A 15,638-nucleotide genomic window follows, 5' to 3' on the forward strand; every position below is an offset into this window, starting at 1 on the left:
GAAGGGAAGGAAAAATAAAATAAGATAAAAACAGAGAGGGAGGGAAACCGTAAGAGACTTTTAACTATAGGAAACAAACTAAGGCTTGCTGGAGGGGAGGAAGGTGGGGGGTTGGGTTAAATGGGTGATGGGCATTATGGAGGGCACTTGTAATTAGCACTGGGTGTTATATGCAAGTGATGAATCACTAAATTCTACCCATGAAACTAATAATACACTGTATGTTAACTAACTCAAATTTAAATAAAATCTGAAAAAAAACAAAAAATTAATATGGGAAAACAGATTTCCTTTGCTATATATTTATAATGATATGTGTTGAAATAAAATGTTTAAAATCTTTACAGAGTCCTTGGAAAGAGTTATAACTAAAGGCTATGTTATACATTGATATTACAAATAAGCTATCATGTAATCAAAATTTTCATTTAAGGTAAAATTTGAATATTGAATTACATTTTACTTTTACATATAAAATGATGATCACATCTGTCTTTGTAAAATGCTGTCTTAACTACATAAGTAATTTCTAACATGTAAATGCAATTATCACAATTATTTTATAAATAAATTATTGACCATTGAATTAACAAAGATATTATGTTCAGTGACTGATTTTGCAGTTTCCAAAATAAAGAGAGGAGAAACAAAATGAACCCCATTTATTGCCTGGAGGAGTATTCCAGATCTGGACAGATCTGTTTACTCTTTGTCTATTATCAATATCCAATGTCTAATACCAAATCAAAATTCTTAGGCATGCCAAGAAATAGAAAATTGTAACATGTAATCAAAAGGAAATCAGGTCAATAGAAAGAGATACAAACTGAAGAGATGACAGACTTAGAAGAATTAAACATCTATTATCAATATGTTGGTTATGCTCAGCAATTTAAAGAAAAATGTGAATGCAACAAGGACAGAAGTTAAAGATTAAAAAGGACTAAATGGAACTTTTAGAACTGAAAAATATCTGAAAGTTTGAATTTCAACAAGTGATATTAACGTATATTTGACATAAAAAAAGTAACTGAAATTTAAGATACAGCAATAGAAATAGCTCAAACTGAGGCAAAGAGGAAAAAAACTAGGAAAATGAGTAGCTCCTTCCTGAATTGTGAGATAATATCAAGTGGTCTAATGTATGAAATATTAGGAATGTCTGAATGCAGGAGGATGGGAGTAAAAAAAATTCCCAAAATGTTTCCAAATTTGATGAAAATGAATCCCACAAATCCAGAAATTTTAATGAACAACAAGCAAGATAAAGACCAAACCTTACAAAAGTACCTGATACTCAAACTGCTGAAAAACATCAAAAAGAGAAAGGAAACATCATGGGGGACTGGGGTACATCAGCATTAGAAACCAAGTAAACCAGAATGACATCTTTAAAAAAAAAAAAGTTTTATATGGAGCAAAAATATCCTTCAAAACTGAAAGCAAAAATGCAGAATATTTTCTTTAGCAGACTTGCATGAGAAAGTTCTTTAGGTGGAAGAAAAATATATCAGATAAATTTTTGGATCTTCATGAAACAATGAAGAGCTCTGGAAATGATACATATATGTGTAAATATAAGAGAATTCTAATTTTTAACTTAAAAAATAATTGACTGTTTTAAGCAAAATTAATGTATTTTGGTATTAATAACAGGCAGGATAAAATGTATGACAACAATAACAAGGGGTGGGAGAGGGTTAATGGAAGTACAATTCATTGAAAGCTTATATTTTACACAAAGAAGTATATTGTTTGAAGGGAGACTCAGATGTTAAGGATACATATTGTAAATACTAGAGAAACTAACACACACAAAGAGATATAGCTATTTGTGGAGATAAAAATGTAATGCTAAAAATCCATCCAAAGAAGAAGAAAAAAGAAAGGATGTGAAAATAAAATAAATGGCAAGATGATCAATCCCAAACTGATCAATAGCTACATTAAATGCAAATGGTCTAAACACTCCAACTAAAAGGAAGTAGCAAGAACTGTAAAGGATTTTAGATTTTACTTTTACGAGATAGCAGGTTAGACTACCATAGTTTCATAGAGGCTGGCAGAAAACAAAGGACTTTGTTACTTCAAGTGCATGCTTACTGTTGGTTTCCCTCGACTCCCAAGCCCCATGGGGGGGCACATATGCCCAGGTGGATGCTGTGCACACAGTGGGTTTGTATCAGAGCTAAGGAAGTCTCAATCTTCCATAGAGGTTACTAGCAAACCTACCCAGCTTTTGCTCTGGAGGAGACATTATCTCCATGATGCTAGACAGTAAACAAATCTGCTCTAGAGGAGACTGTACCTTCCAAGTTTGCTTACTATACAAACATCCTTGAAAAGACAGTCTAGAACAAAAAATATTAAAACCTTTGCTTAGAAAACAGAAACATGAAAGACCCATGGAGAATTTTCCCCCAACAGGCAGAGACTATTAGACTGGATTTTTAAAAATGCAAAAAGAGCTATGAACTATTAGAAACACACTTTGCATATAAATATTAATAGGTTTAAAAATTAAATATATACAATGAAAACAAAAATCTTAAGAAAACTAAAATGGCTATATTAATACCATAAGTTGGTTGTCAGAACAAGTTATATTATTGGTGCTAAATATTTTATAATGATAAACATATGCATCAAAATATGTTAACCAAAGAATTCAAAGAATAGACAAATCCACAATTATAACTCATATAAACATTCCTCTCTTAGAAATGGATGAGAAAATCAGTAAAGAGATAGAAGACTTAAATGACATTACCAGCCAATTATCTTACTGATATTTAAAGAATACCTCAACATAAACAGAACACATAGTCTTTAAAGTATACCATGAAACAATAAAATAGACCATCTGCTGGGCCATAAAGTAACTCTAAGTGGATTCATAGGACTGAAGTGATAATATGTACCTTGGTCACACACATACACACACACACACAGAAACAAAAAACAAAAACACAAGAAAACCTTTTAGAACTAATTAAAGAACATAAACATTCCATAAAGTGGACAAAAGACTTCAACTATTTCTAAAAAGATATACAAATAGCCAAGATGTACATGAAAATGTGGGAAATTAATGAAAATACCACTATACACCTATTTGAATTAGTAGAACTTAAAAAGTTGACCATACCAACTTTGGTTAGGATAAGAAACAACTGGTACTCTCTTACATCATTGCTATGGAAGTGGTATAAACGCTGTAACTTACCAAAAAAAAAAAAAAAAAAATCCCTGACAGTTTTCCATATATGTGAAATATGACTCAGTTATTCCACTCAGGTGTTCGATGAAGAGAAATAAACATGTTCACACAAAGAATTGTACATGAATACATAGAGCTTTGTTCATAACAGCCTGAAAGAGCAAACAGCCCATTAAGTCCATGGATAGGAAAACTGATTTTTAAAATGTGTATCAGGGTGCCTGGGTGGCTCAGTTGGTTCAGCACTGGCTCTTGCTTTCGGCTTGGGTCGTGATTCTGGGGCTGTGGGATCCAGCCCTGCACTGGGCTCCGTGCTCAGCTTGGAGTCTGCTTGGGATTCTCTCTTCTCCTCTTCCTCTGCTCCCCCTGCCACCCAAGTAAATGAAAAAATCTTAAAAAAAACTAAAAATAAAATGTATAGTTACTTATATGATGAGCACTGAGTATTCTATAGAATTGTTGAATCACTATATTGTACACTATAGAAACTAATACTGTTTATTAACTACACTGGATTTAAAATAATATAAGGTATATCTACAACAATGGAATATTATTGAAGGAACTTACACACAATAACACTAATGAACTTTAAAAACTTTATCTTAATGGAAAGATAAAGCACATACGATATTCCATTTATCTGGAATTCTAGAAAATAATCAACCCATAGGGATAGAAAGCAATCAGTGTTTATGGGAAATGGGAATATATGGGGAAATAAATAGGAAATAAATAGATGGGAAAATATCCCATGTTCATAGATCAGAATTAATATTGTTAAAATGTCCATACTACCAAAAGCAATCTACAGATACAATGCAATCCCTATCAAAATTCCAATGTCATTTTTCACAGAAATAGAAAAACATCTTAAAATTTGTATGGAACCACAAAGACCCTGAATTGCCAAAGCAGTCTCAAGAACAAGGCTAGAATCATCACATTTCCTGATTTCAAACTATATTACAAAGCTATTGTAATCAAAGCAGTACAGTTTGGCATAAAAACAGACATAAAGATCAATGGAGCAGAATAGAAAGCCCAGAAACAAATCCACATACATATGGTTAGGTCACAAAGGATCCTAGAACACACAATGGGGAAAGGGCAGTCTCTTCAGTAAATGGTGTTTGGAAAACTGCACAGCCACATGCAAAAGAACAAAAATGGACTTCTTAACACCATACACAAAAATCAAGTCAAATGGATTAAAAACTTGAACATAAGGCCAGAAACCATAAAACCAGAAGAAAACATAAGCAGTAAGCTCCCTGACATTGGTCTTAGTGATATTTTGGATTTGACACCAACAACAAAGGCAACAAAAGCAAAAACAAGTGGGACTACATCAAACTAAAAAACCTTCTGCACAGCAAAGAAAACTACAAACAAAATGAAAAGGCAACGTATGGAATGGGAGAAAATATTTGCAAATCACACATCCGATAATGGGTTAATATCTAAAATAACACAAGTAAATCCTACAACTCAAGAGTAAAAAAACAAATGACCCAGTTAAAAAAATTGGCCAAGAACCTAAATGGACATTTTTAGTATATGTGCTGCCGAAAGGAGCACCTAAATGGACATTTTTTCAACAACATACTAATAGCCAACAGGTCCATGAAATGGTGCTCAACATCAATTATGAGGGAAATGCAAATCAAAGCCACAATGAGGTATCAAGTCACACCTGCCAATGATGTCTATTTCCAAAAAGACAAAAGAGATCATTGCTGGCAAGGATGTGGAGAAAAGGGAACCCTGTGCGCTGTTGCTGGGATTGTCAACTGGTACAGCCACCATGGAAAATATTATGGAGATCCTTAGAAATTAAAATTAAAACTACCGTATATATGATCCAGGAATCCCATTTTTGGGTATAGGGACAAAAAGAAGCCAGAGCATTATCATGAAGAAGTATCTGTAACCTCATGTTCATTGCAGTACTGCAATAGCAACGTATGGAAACAACTTAATCTGCCCATTGACAAATGAATAAAGAAAATGTGGTTATCTATTTCTCTCTCGCCTTCTCTCTGCCCAAAGGCAGCAGGCTTTTCCGCACACGGAGGCCTTGTACGCCCGCCTGGCAGCGGCCAGGCGGGGCAGGGCAGGGCAGGGCTGGGCTGGGCGCGGTGGGGAATCGCCTCTTGAGGGCGGTGGCGAGAAGCAGGGGCGGGGCGGAGTGACGAGCTGGGGGGCGGAGCCGCGGGAAAGGGGTGGAACGGGGCGGGCCCGGGGGTGGGGCGTTGCCGCAGAGGGGCGGGGCGGAGCCGAGGCGCCGGTCCCGGGTGGGGGCGGGGCGAGGGCAGCGAACCTGGGAAGCCTATCTGACCGCGCAGTTCGCACTGCCGGGTCTGCGGCGGGCCCCGAAAGGGACCCCCAGCCGCTCTCCTGATGGGGCTGTGTTTTCCCTGTCCTGGGGAGACCGCGCCTCCCTCGCCGGACCTGGTGAGTAAGGCCGCGTCCCCACGTCCCCCGGTTCCCGTGTCGGCGGACCCGCGCCGCGCGCACCTGTTCCCCGGAGGGGCGCGCCGGGAGGCCCCGAGGCGTGGGCACCGGGCCGGGCCGTTGGAACCGGGGGCGCGGGCTGGAGAGCTTGCCGGTGGGTGTCTGGTGGCGAAGACGCGTGCAAGCGCTCTGAGGAACCTTGGGTCAGGCGTTGGGACCTGAGCCGCCGACGCCTCCGTGTCGCTCTCTCCATTTCCGTTACAAAAAATTGTCCAAAGGCGGCTCCAGGGCGTTTACCTTTCGCAGACTTGGGCGAAATTGGGAGTTCGTAGGACGCAGGCGTACGCAGACGGTGCGGTGTATGGGCCATTCTTGGCGATGCGGTGGATGGAGTCAGGGTGCAAAAAGAATTCCTCTCTTCGTCAGCTGGAGTGTTTAATCTTCTGGGAGATGTGCGTTTTCCTGTGTCTGTACCAGCTGTTTAAGGAAGGTGCTCAGAAGTCTCTTACACTCCTGTGCTTTATTGGATATTGTAGTAGTCAGTGACTTCCCATTGCTATTTCTCTCTCTTTCGAGTTCTTCTTTTAAAACAATACGGATTTTACTTTGTAAAGGGCGTACAATTTGTAACGTTGCCACATACAGCAAATAAAAATACAGGGTGCCCAGTATTTTTAACTTATTTAAATTAGAATTTTTAGATAAATTTTAGATAAAAAAGTATACATTTTAAAAATAAATGTGCCTCATGCAATATTTGGGACATATTTATACTAGAAATTATTCGTTGTCTAGCTGGAATTCCTATTTAGGTGGTTTGTGGTACAATTCATTTATACTTTTGTACCTTTCTATTTACAACAGTATCTTTACATTAGTAGTCCCTACAGGTTGTTGATAACAGAAAAGCTAAATTCCTCTATTCTTCTATCTAAAAATTCGTTGAAGGAAATGAGTTGTTTCGGGAAGTACATTAACTCTTCAGCCATTTGATTATGGGTACTAAAAATGACCTGGAAGTCGATATAGGAAAGTTTACCTTGTCTTTCTTGCTATGGTTGCTTTTAAATGTTAATTTTGTTTATATGGCTGTTGATAAAGTACCAATATGCCAGCATTTTTTAAGCCCTCCCCCTCTTCCCCACGGATAAACACATGGTGCACTACTTGAATGTCACTTTATCTTTGGAGTTTATTGGGGGTCACCCTAACGAAAGCACCCACTCATCATTCCATTTCTTATCCACCATACTCTTCTTTATATTTTCTCAAAGCAGTTACTACTGTTTAACAGACATGTATTTACTTGATTATATTTACCTGTGTGCCCTCATTGGAATGTAAGTTCCATCTGTGTGGAAGTGTTTGTGTTTTTTCACGGCTGCATCCTCAGTACCTAGAAGAGTTCCTGACGCGTCGTAGTTGCTGGGTAACTATTTGTCCATTGAATGAATGAATGTATGTATTGTGGTATGAAAAACAAAGGAACTATTAACACAGCTGCCAAGAAATTCTATTTACTGTCTTATATATTTAGAGAATTTATAATTTGTAATTAATAATAGCAGCACATGATATAAAAAGTAATATCCACTGTTTCCCAACATGGAGCAGTACCTCTTACAAATTTCCTTCAGGGCTTCCTGTCCTACAAAATGAGATTAGCTCACTTCATTCATGAATATTTCCTGAAAATACCAGCCTACTTCAAACCACGTATTTCCTTCCTTGTCTTATTAAATGTCATTTGTTTTATTATTGCCCTGACTAGCTTGTAAGCCCCCTTTTAAAAAAAAAAAAAAAGCAAATGAATTATTTTATAGGCCAACCTGAATATATATATATGCATGTATAATATAACGTATATGTGTCTTATCATGTACTTATTTGAAGCTATATCAATTGGAAGAATGAAATTCAGGAAGTTGGGTATTTCATAAACACTGTAAATAGTGGCAGTCTTAGTGGGACATTTTGAACAAGTACTAAATATTTTTGCAAATTGGTTATATTATCTCTAAGATATAAATTATCCATGATGATGTTTCGTTTTATTTTAAAACATTTTCTTACACATTTTCTTTAGGAAGAGAAAAGAGCAAAGCTTGCAGAGGCTGCAGAGAGAAGACAGAAGGAGGTAAGAGTAGAAATAAAATTCTGCCCATGTCGATAACTGTGTACTTTATTCTACTTATCACTAGTATCTCTAACGAAAATGGTGTCTGATAACCTGTAAATTTACATGTAATCATCTTTCAAAATGATCTCTGTATTTCTGTAGGTTACATTAATGCATTTATATCATTTAATGCATGAAAATTACAGATGTCTTCTGTAATGTGAGATGCCCCTTTAATAACCTTCTTCCTTGGGATAATATGACAATGCCTTATAAAACACTGACAGATGTGAAATTTAAGGAAAAAATACCCAATGAAGAAATAATAATATGTTTTATATAAAGCCGTTGTAGAAATAGTCTAGTTCTTTATAACCAAAGATAAAACCCCTCACCTCCAAAGAAAAACCTAAAAAGCAACAGATGCCTTTTGGATACTGAATACTGATTTTTGTTGTTTTTCTGTACCACTTAATAAATTTTCTAAAGGCTGCATCTCGGGGCATTCTGGATGTTCGGTCTGTGGAAGAAAAGAGAAAGAAAAAGGAAAAAATAGAAAAACAAATGGCTGAATCTGGGCCCCCACAAGAAGGTGGACTTAGGGTAAGTATTAAAATTTACTTAAGGTTTAATTTACCTGGAGTTTTTAAAAACTTCAGTAGCAGTCTATTCAATAATTTCCTCTTGCAATGGATTATCAGGAAATTTTGAATTAATTTAAAAACATGAATAATAGAGATTGGAAGAAGTGCCAATTTATTTGGACATTCCAACATTCATTGTAATAGATTTGCCTTCTTTTTCCCAAAAGGAAAAAAGATTGTTTTTCCTGATTATCTTAACACTATGTCTTAGTACTTTATATAATTAATATATAGGAAACTTAATATGAAGAATATAAAGAACATAAAAATCACCCCAAGTCATTTTGACAGGCATCATTTTTAATATCCATTTATACATTAATCTTATTAAATTGGATTACACTATGGATTCTTTTTTTTTTTAATATAACCTACATTTTTTCACTCAGTGATTTGAAGTTTTTGAGCTTTCCATTGTCACTCGTTATCATAGTTAAGTAAACGTCAATTTGGACAATAGGGTGTATGGGAGGGTAAGTGTGATACATATACCTCCCACCTCCCAATGTAGCAATTACAGTTCTTGACACTGGAAATATAATGATAGACAAGTTAAACAGGTCTCTGAATGTGGGGAGCTTTATAGGCTGCAGGACTATAAAGGTTTTATTTTACTTGTTAAAACTCAATAAAATAATTGTCCAGATATTAAGATTTTATTCTTTGGTCCATTTTTAAAGGAAATAAATTTCTTAAGTCTGTTTGTGAAAAGACAATGTCCTGAATTTCACTTGTTTATATTTAACTTGTCAATGATTTATTAGCACTTATTTAGCTGATTTACTGTCTTCTCAATTGGTTTTTTTTTTAATTTTTAGTTTTTTTAAGTCTAGTTAATACACAATGTTACCTTAGTTTCAGGTGTACCACATAGTGATGCGGCTTCTCAATGCATTTTGCTATGCTCACTTCAAGTATAGCTACCCTCTGTCACCATACAACACTATCACAATACCACTGACTTTTTTTTTTTTTTGCTTCTAAAACTATATATGAAAAAACATACATGTATATATCCTCCTAACCTGTGGGGCAGGCCATTTAGGAGCCTCCTGATCAGAGGTGATTCTGGCTCAGGAATATCACATAGAGATAAGATTTATCTGTGTGTATTTCACCATTGTATAGTCATCTAATTTTGTTTAATAAAGGAAATTAAAAGAAAACAAATTTTTTATCATTAACTTTTAACAATGTGTAGAATAATTGGTTTCAATGTTAAGATAAATAATTGTGACCTTTGTGCCTATATTTTTTTATATGCCTCCACAATAGAATAGAATAAATCTGTGAAGTAAAACAGCTGGTTGATACAAAGCCAGATATTTATCAGAAGTATAGATGTTTAATTATTCCACTAAGATATAGGTCTGTGCCACCAGGTTTACTTCATAGAAGGTTCTCAAAAACAAACAAATTATGAAAATTAAATTGTAGGACTGGAAATGATGCTGTTTCAGTGTTTCATAATAGAAGAAATGGAGGTACTGTGCGACAATCAAAATCACATATAATGTTATAAGGAAAAGTTACTTTATGTGTAGCCAGAATTAAGAAGGTACTTATTTGACATATTCTAAGCGAACAAATTTCACATTAGCTTTTAAACTCTAGGAAAGAAAGCAGCTTTCTTAATTAAACCTGAAGTATAGCCTGAAACCTATAGATTAGAAATAAATTAGGCCATGTACTGCTTCTGGTCCCTTCAGAAGTGCTCAGAATAAAATCATCCCAATTTTAAATTTAGTACCTATTTTTCTTTGTGTACTGTTCTTCAAGAAAGCTCTCTGGTTCCATTAATAAAAATCACCCTCAAGGCCATCAAAGTTGGACAGTGGCTCATTCTGATAAACCACAGCTGTTACACACTGTGTCATTTTCCCTTGGAATATTCCTAATCACTTCTACCATTAATACACTAGCTTTAAGGGACATCCTCCTTTCTCCTTGACCATCTGCATAGATCAAAAGCAGACAGTGAAGTTCAAAATCAATTTCCAGAGGCTCAGAGCTAACAGAAGGGGGAACATAAGACAGAGTGTGACTTTAATTTCCAAACTCCTTGGCCTAGGGTCCTTTAAAGACTGCTGCCAGGCCTGTTCTACAGGCTGGCCTGGAGGGTTCTATTATGTAGCTAGATTCTTCCTAACTGGACTCCATAGTCTGAGGAAAACATGTCCTTTCCCTGTCTTCATGAACTCCACATATTCATCTCCTGACTAGCTCTGCCTAGGATAATTGGCATTGGCAATGCTCACTATCTTCTGGAAAGGCAGCCTTATTTTTTATCTTTTTGATTTCTTTTTATTGATACACAATGTTACATTAGTTTCAGGTATACAACATAGTGATCCACAAGTCTATACACTATGCTGTGCTCACCACAAGTGTAGCTACTACCATCTCTCACTGTACAACCCTATTACAGTACCTTTGACTATATTCTCCAAGCTCTACCTTTTTTCCACATGACTTATCATTCCATAATTGGAAACCTCTATCTCCCACTACCCTTCACCCATTTTGCCCATCCTCCCACCCCCTCCCCACCAGCAACCATCAGTTTGTCTCTGTATTTATGACTCTGTTTCTGCTTTTTAATTTTTTTTGTTTTTTAGATTCCACATATAAGTGAAATCATATGGTATTTGTCTTTCTCTGACTTATTTCACTTAGCGTAATACTCTAGTTCCATCCATGTTGTTGCAAATGGCAAGATCTCGTCCTTTTTTTAATGGCTGAGTAATAGTCCCTATTGTGTGTGGAGGAAGGGCACATACAGCACATCTTTATCCATTCACCTAGCGATGGACACTTAGATTGCTTTCATATCTTGGTTGTTGTAAAGAGTGTTGCAGTAAACATACAGGTGCATAGGTCTCTTCAAGTTAGTGTTTTCATTTTCTTTGGGTAAATACCCAGTAGTGGAATTACTGGATCATATGGTATTTCATTTTTAATTTTTTGAGGGATTCCCCCCCATACTGTCTTCCACCGTGGCAAGGCTTGCAGTGTGAGGCTGGCATCCAGCTGCACGCTAATACCAATACAGGATATAACAGTACAGGAGTGTGGCATACCTCTCGTGCAGTGGCTCTCAACCCTAGCCGCATGGTAGGATCTCAGGAGGAACTTTCTTAAAAGGTTGACTCTTGGGTCCCACCTCATACCAATCAAGAATCTCTGAGAGTGGAGTTTAGTCATCAAGACTTTTGAGCTCCTCAAGGTAGCCTAATGCCAAACCAGATTGAGAATCACTACGCTAGTGTTTTTGACACTAGTCTTCAGAGATATATTGTGGGAAATAGAGTCCTATGTTAAAAAATATATATATATTTTAAAATCCTGGGTCCTATCTTGTATCCTGAATCCTTTTCTTAGAGATTAAAAAAGGCACAGTGTTCAAGTCTCTAAGAGGTCCTAAAATAAACAAAAGTAACTTTACTTGGATTAACCCTAAATTTTCAAAACTTAAATACAGACTTTTAAAAAAATATGTAACACCCAATAAAATTCCTTGGATGTACATGAAAACCACTGCTCAAGAGACTGGTAAACACCTGGTACCATCCTAGTGGCTCTTTTCAGAATTTACTACTGCAGATTTAAGAGTTGATTGAATAGAAAAACAAAGTTTCTCAAGTCAAGCAAGGAAAAGACTTTGCCAAACCATTGCTTACTTTCTGCCAGTTCTTGCCTCCCTGCCTCAAACAAGAATTCCTCTATTTTTATTTTATAGGTTTCATTGTTTTTATTTTGTGGTGTTTTGTTTTATTTTTCCTGAACTGATTATTGGATATTTGGGATTTAGCCACCCATTAATCTGCCCAGATATTTTGTTTTACTTCTTTACGTTTTTAAACAATCATATGTCTTATTTCAGACGTTTGACCATAATGTAAAATTATACTATTCACTGCCATGCACAGAAATCATTTTGCATTTGTATAGCCCACATTCCTATTTTTGTTCACGAGAGTATTTTTACGTAACTTTAAAAAAATTTTACTTTTTCCCCATATATTTTTATCTTTTCTAGTGGACAGTTTCATAAGCATAACATGAGTGGAAAAGTCTACTGCCAATAACTAATATCTGCAATCAAGTGGACGTCCTCAGCTCACGTTCTTCTCTTTGAATAAATGAAGATTCAGACTTTGCAATTTTAGTGCCATTAAATGCAGCCAGTGCTTTTTCAATATTGATATACTGAAAATGCTTTTGATTTTCAAACTTAGAAAATGCCAGACCTTTCATTAAATACTTATTTTCTTATATTTGCTCTTCTGCAGGCAGTAGGCAATTTGCCATTTTTTAGTAGTGAAAACATGGACCTAAATAGTGAATAAATATATATTGCATGTAAAAAGTCTGCCTACATCTCAGACATTAAAGTTTGCCATCGTATTTTCTCTCCTTTATAAAATGACCTTGCAATCTATAGTTTTCTGCTTAGCCTTGTATCTCTTTATTTCAGTATCTGTGAACGCTTTCGCTTAAACTTACGGACTTTGTGCCTTTAAACTGGTCGTCAGGGAAAATTTTGAAAAATCATTTGAAGGGCTTATGTGAAGGAACACTGTAAATTTTTATAACTTACTAAGTAATGAAAATTTGTAGAAAATTATGAATTTCTCCTAATTTATTTTCTATTTCTGTGGCTTATAAAATTAACATTTGGTGTTTTACATTGCAATAAAAGTGTTTTTTTTGCTTGCTGAATTTAAAATTATATATTAGTAGTACCATCAGAGGGCAGTGATGTACTATTACACAGTATCAGATTCAGCTCTAAAGATCTTTGTAGAAACAGAATGAATTAAACTAAGAATCTGGATGGGCTATACTGAGTAGTAATATATCTGTCCAAATTTCACAGGTGTTTTTATTCTTTTATATTTACTAAAGAATGATCATAAGATTTGTACAGATGTGAAATTGCCAAAGCAAATGTGAATGTATTGAAATAGAAACATGTAGGTACTATATTTTAAAAGGTCTACTTTAAACATAAAAATACTATGAGGTAATTCTATGGGATTCAGAGTCATAAATTTTTCAGATTTGTGTTTATTAGTAACATGAGTTTATAGCATTTTTGTTTTTTGAGTTTTTCTTTCTAGTATATAATAAGCTAAAATAGAAGAATTGCTGTATCTTTTAATTTGGTTGCTCTTTTGGATGACAGGGCCACAATCTGAGTCCTACATTAGAATTCATAGATAGTAAGTGCCAATAGGGATTATAAATTAAATAGACCAGCTCACTTGATTTACAAAAAAGCCATTATTGTGCTCATCCCTCCCATAAGACTTACATCATATAGCAGTATATTGTATATGTTAATTTTAAAGAGTTTGAACTATAATATAAGTCTCAACTCTTGTTTGGAAAAATTACTTTTTTCTATTATGGTATAAAATAGTTTATGAATATCCAGTCAAGACATACATTTAGACAGGCTCAATTTTCTTCATCCTTTAGAAGATTAGTGGTATTTTTGTTCACAAAGGATAGTGAAATCATTAAATTGTAATATAGAAATAAAATTCTTCACTTTATGAACATGATTAATTTTTCCAAGGCAGAAAGGAAGAAAGATCCTCAATAGCTGAATAGATATAGAACCAGAGCATATTATCCTTGAACTGTGCAAATCCTTTCTTCTGCTTTAATATAGAAAGAACAATTTTATCTGTACTACGTCTTAAGAATTACAGCTTGGGTTGGTGTAAACAAAGGTTTATATCCAGGGGATAATGCCCTATTTCTAATGGAGTTTATTTCCAGATACCATGCTTATTTACTATTGAACCATGAATGATATGTTGGTGTATTGCCTTCTGGGAACAATGGGATATGCTGCTCCAGCCAGTCATGCATGGCCTGCCTCCATGGGTGTAATCAGCTTTCCCCAAAACCACATGGGATGCATGGGCTAAGTGATAATACTAAAATGTTAAGAATAGTTTTAGGAAGGGGAAGGGAAAAGAGGAGATGAGATGCTTGGTAAGAAACTAGTAAGTGACTACTTAAAAAAAAAAAATTGTACATATACATCCAAGCATCTCCCTCATCAAGTTATGAATCAGTTCCTGATGGAAACCTTAACTTGGAACCAATTTCCCATAAATCATAATTTAAATAGGAAAATATGGTGTAATGCTTAATATGTCACCCAAGCCCTCCAACAAATTACTAAAATATAACAAACAGTAAAATACATATTTGTTAACTATCATATTAAGATGTAAAATGCTAAAACTACTGCTTCTTAATTCTAATCATCAAACTAATATGACTGGTAACAAAAAGTTGTATATTATCACACAGCCCCTTTGTTGACATGCTGCATGTTTTTTTTAAAACATCTGTATGTGCTGCTATGGTTCCACCGATTGTATTTGGAATGTAATTAAATAGTTTTCACACACATGGTTTGTTATAAATCTGTATTGCCTTATGTGGACACAAATATACATTTTTCCTATATAAAAATCGACTTTGGCCGTCTCTTTAACAAAATTTTATCTTCACTACGTATTAAATAATTAGAACTTGGGTGAATGGTTAGGGAAACCATACACTTTCATCTCTTTGGGATGAATGAGGACAACAGAGCTAAAGGCTGTTGGTATGATCATATGATCCCTGAATTTATAGCAAGGCATGCTTCTTTTTCTATACTCAAGAGGAGGAATGATACTGTTAGTGTCCTGTTTTCATAGACAGAGAGAAAAATAATATAAAGGTTCTAGCTATCATCCTTGGTACCCCAGGAGAACTGACATCAGCTTTGAATTTTCCTTTTCTCCTCCAACAGTTCAGCTTGTTTATCTTCAACTAAGAATTATCCTGTGCCCTTAGAAGAAAAAGTAACTTGTCAGTTTTAGAGTCAAATAATATCTGCATAAATAGGTCAGTAAGAGACAGGTAGGTAGATAGGCATCCCTATCTGTGTTGACATTTAAGGTGTGCGGTGTTTTTTTTAACAGTTTCAAACAAGCATCTCAAATTCCCATGATCACCACATGTGCTTTAAGTGGATTCAAATGTGGCTCCATAGCCATTTTCTTTGACTCTCAAAAACCACTAAGAAGGCATTTGTGTATTTCACAGACTTTGAACAAGTTTTGGGTTGATTCAGAGAAATTTGTTTCAACAACTCAAACAGTTTAACTTTCTCATTTGACATAAC

At 35.3% G+C, this 15,638-nt stretch overlaps 1 protein-coding gene across 4 annotated transcripts in view; it reads left to right on the plus strand.

Annotated features, from left to right (window-relative positions):
* Positions 1-5,509: 5,509 nt before the first annotated feature.
* Positions 5,510-15,638, plus strand: part of SVIP (small VCP interacting protein) — a 39,502-nt gene continuing 29,373 nt past the window's right edge. For 3 of the 4 annotated variants that reach the window (XR_012381860.1, XM_073904846.1, XM_073904845.1), the window contains exons 1-3: positions 5,510-5,677; positions 7,764-7,814; positions 8,286-8,399. Coding sequence is in view for 3 of the 4 variants with exons in the window: in XM_073904846.1 (XP_073760947.1) it covers positions 5,624-5,677; positions 7,764-7,814; positions 8,286-8,399 (219 nt within the window). In the remaining variant the exon portion in view is untranslated. Of the gene's footprint in view, positions 5,678-7,763; positions 7,815-8,285; positions 8,400-12,479; positions 14,939-15,638 lie in introns of those variants that run through there. The other variant, XM_025879169.2, reaches the window with a different exon arrangement.

This window comes from Callorhinus ursinus, unplaced genomic scaffold (genome assembly GCF_003265705.2).
Source record: "Callorhinus ursinus isolate GAN/ISIS: 27379988/994484 unplaced genomic scaffold, GSC_fseal_2.0 scaffold21, whole genome shotgun sequence".
NCBI classification, from domain to species: Eukaryota; Metazoa; Chordata; class Mammalia; order Carnivora; family Otariidae; genus Callorhinus; species Callorhinus ursinus.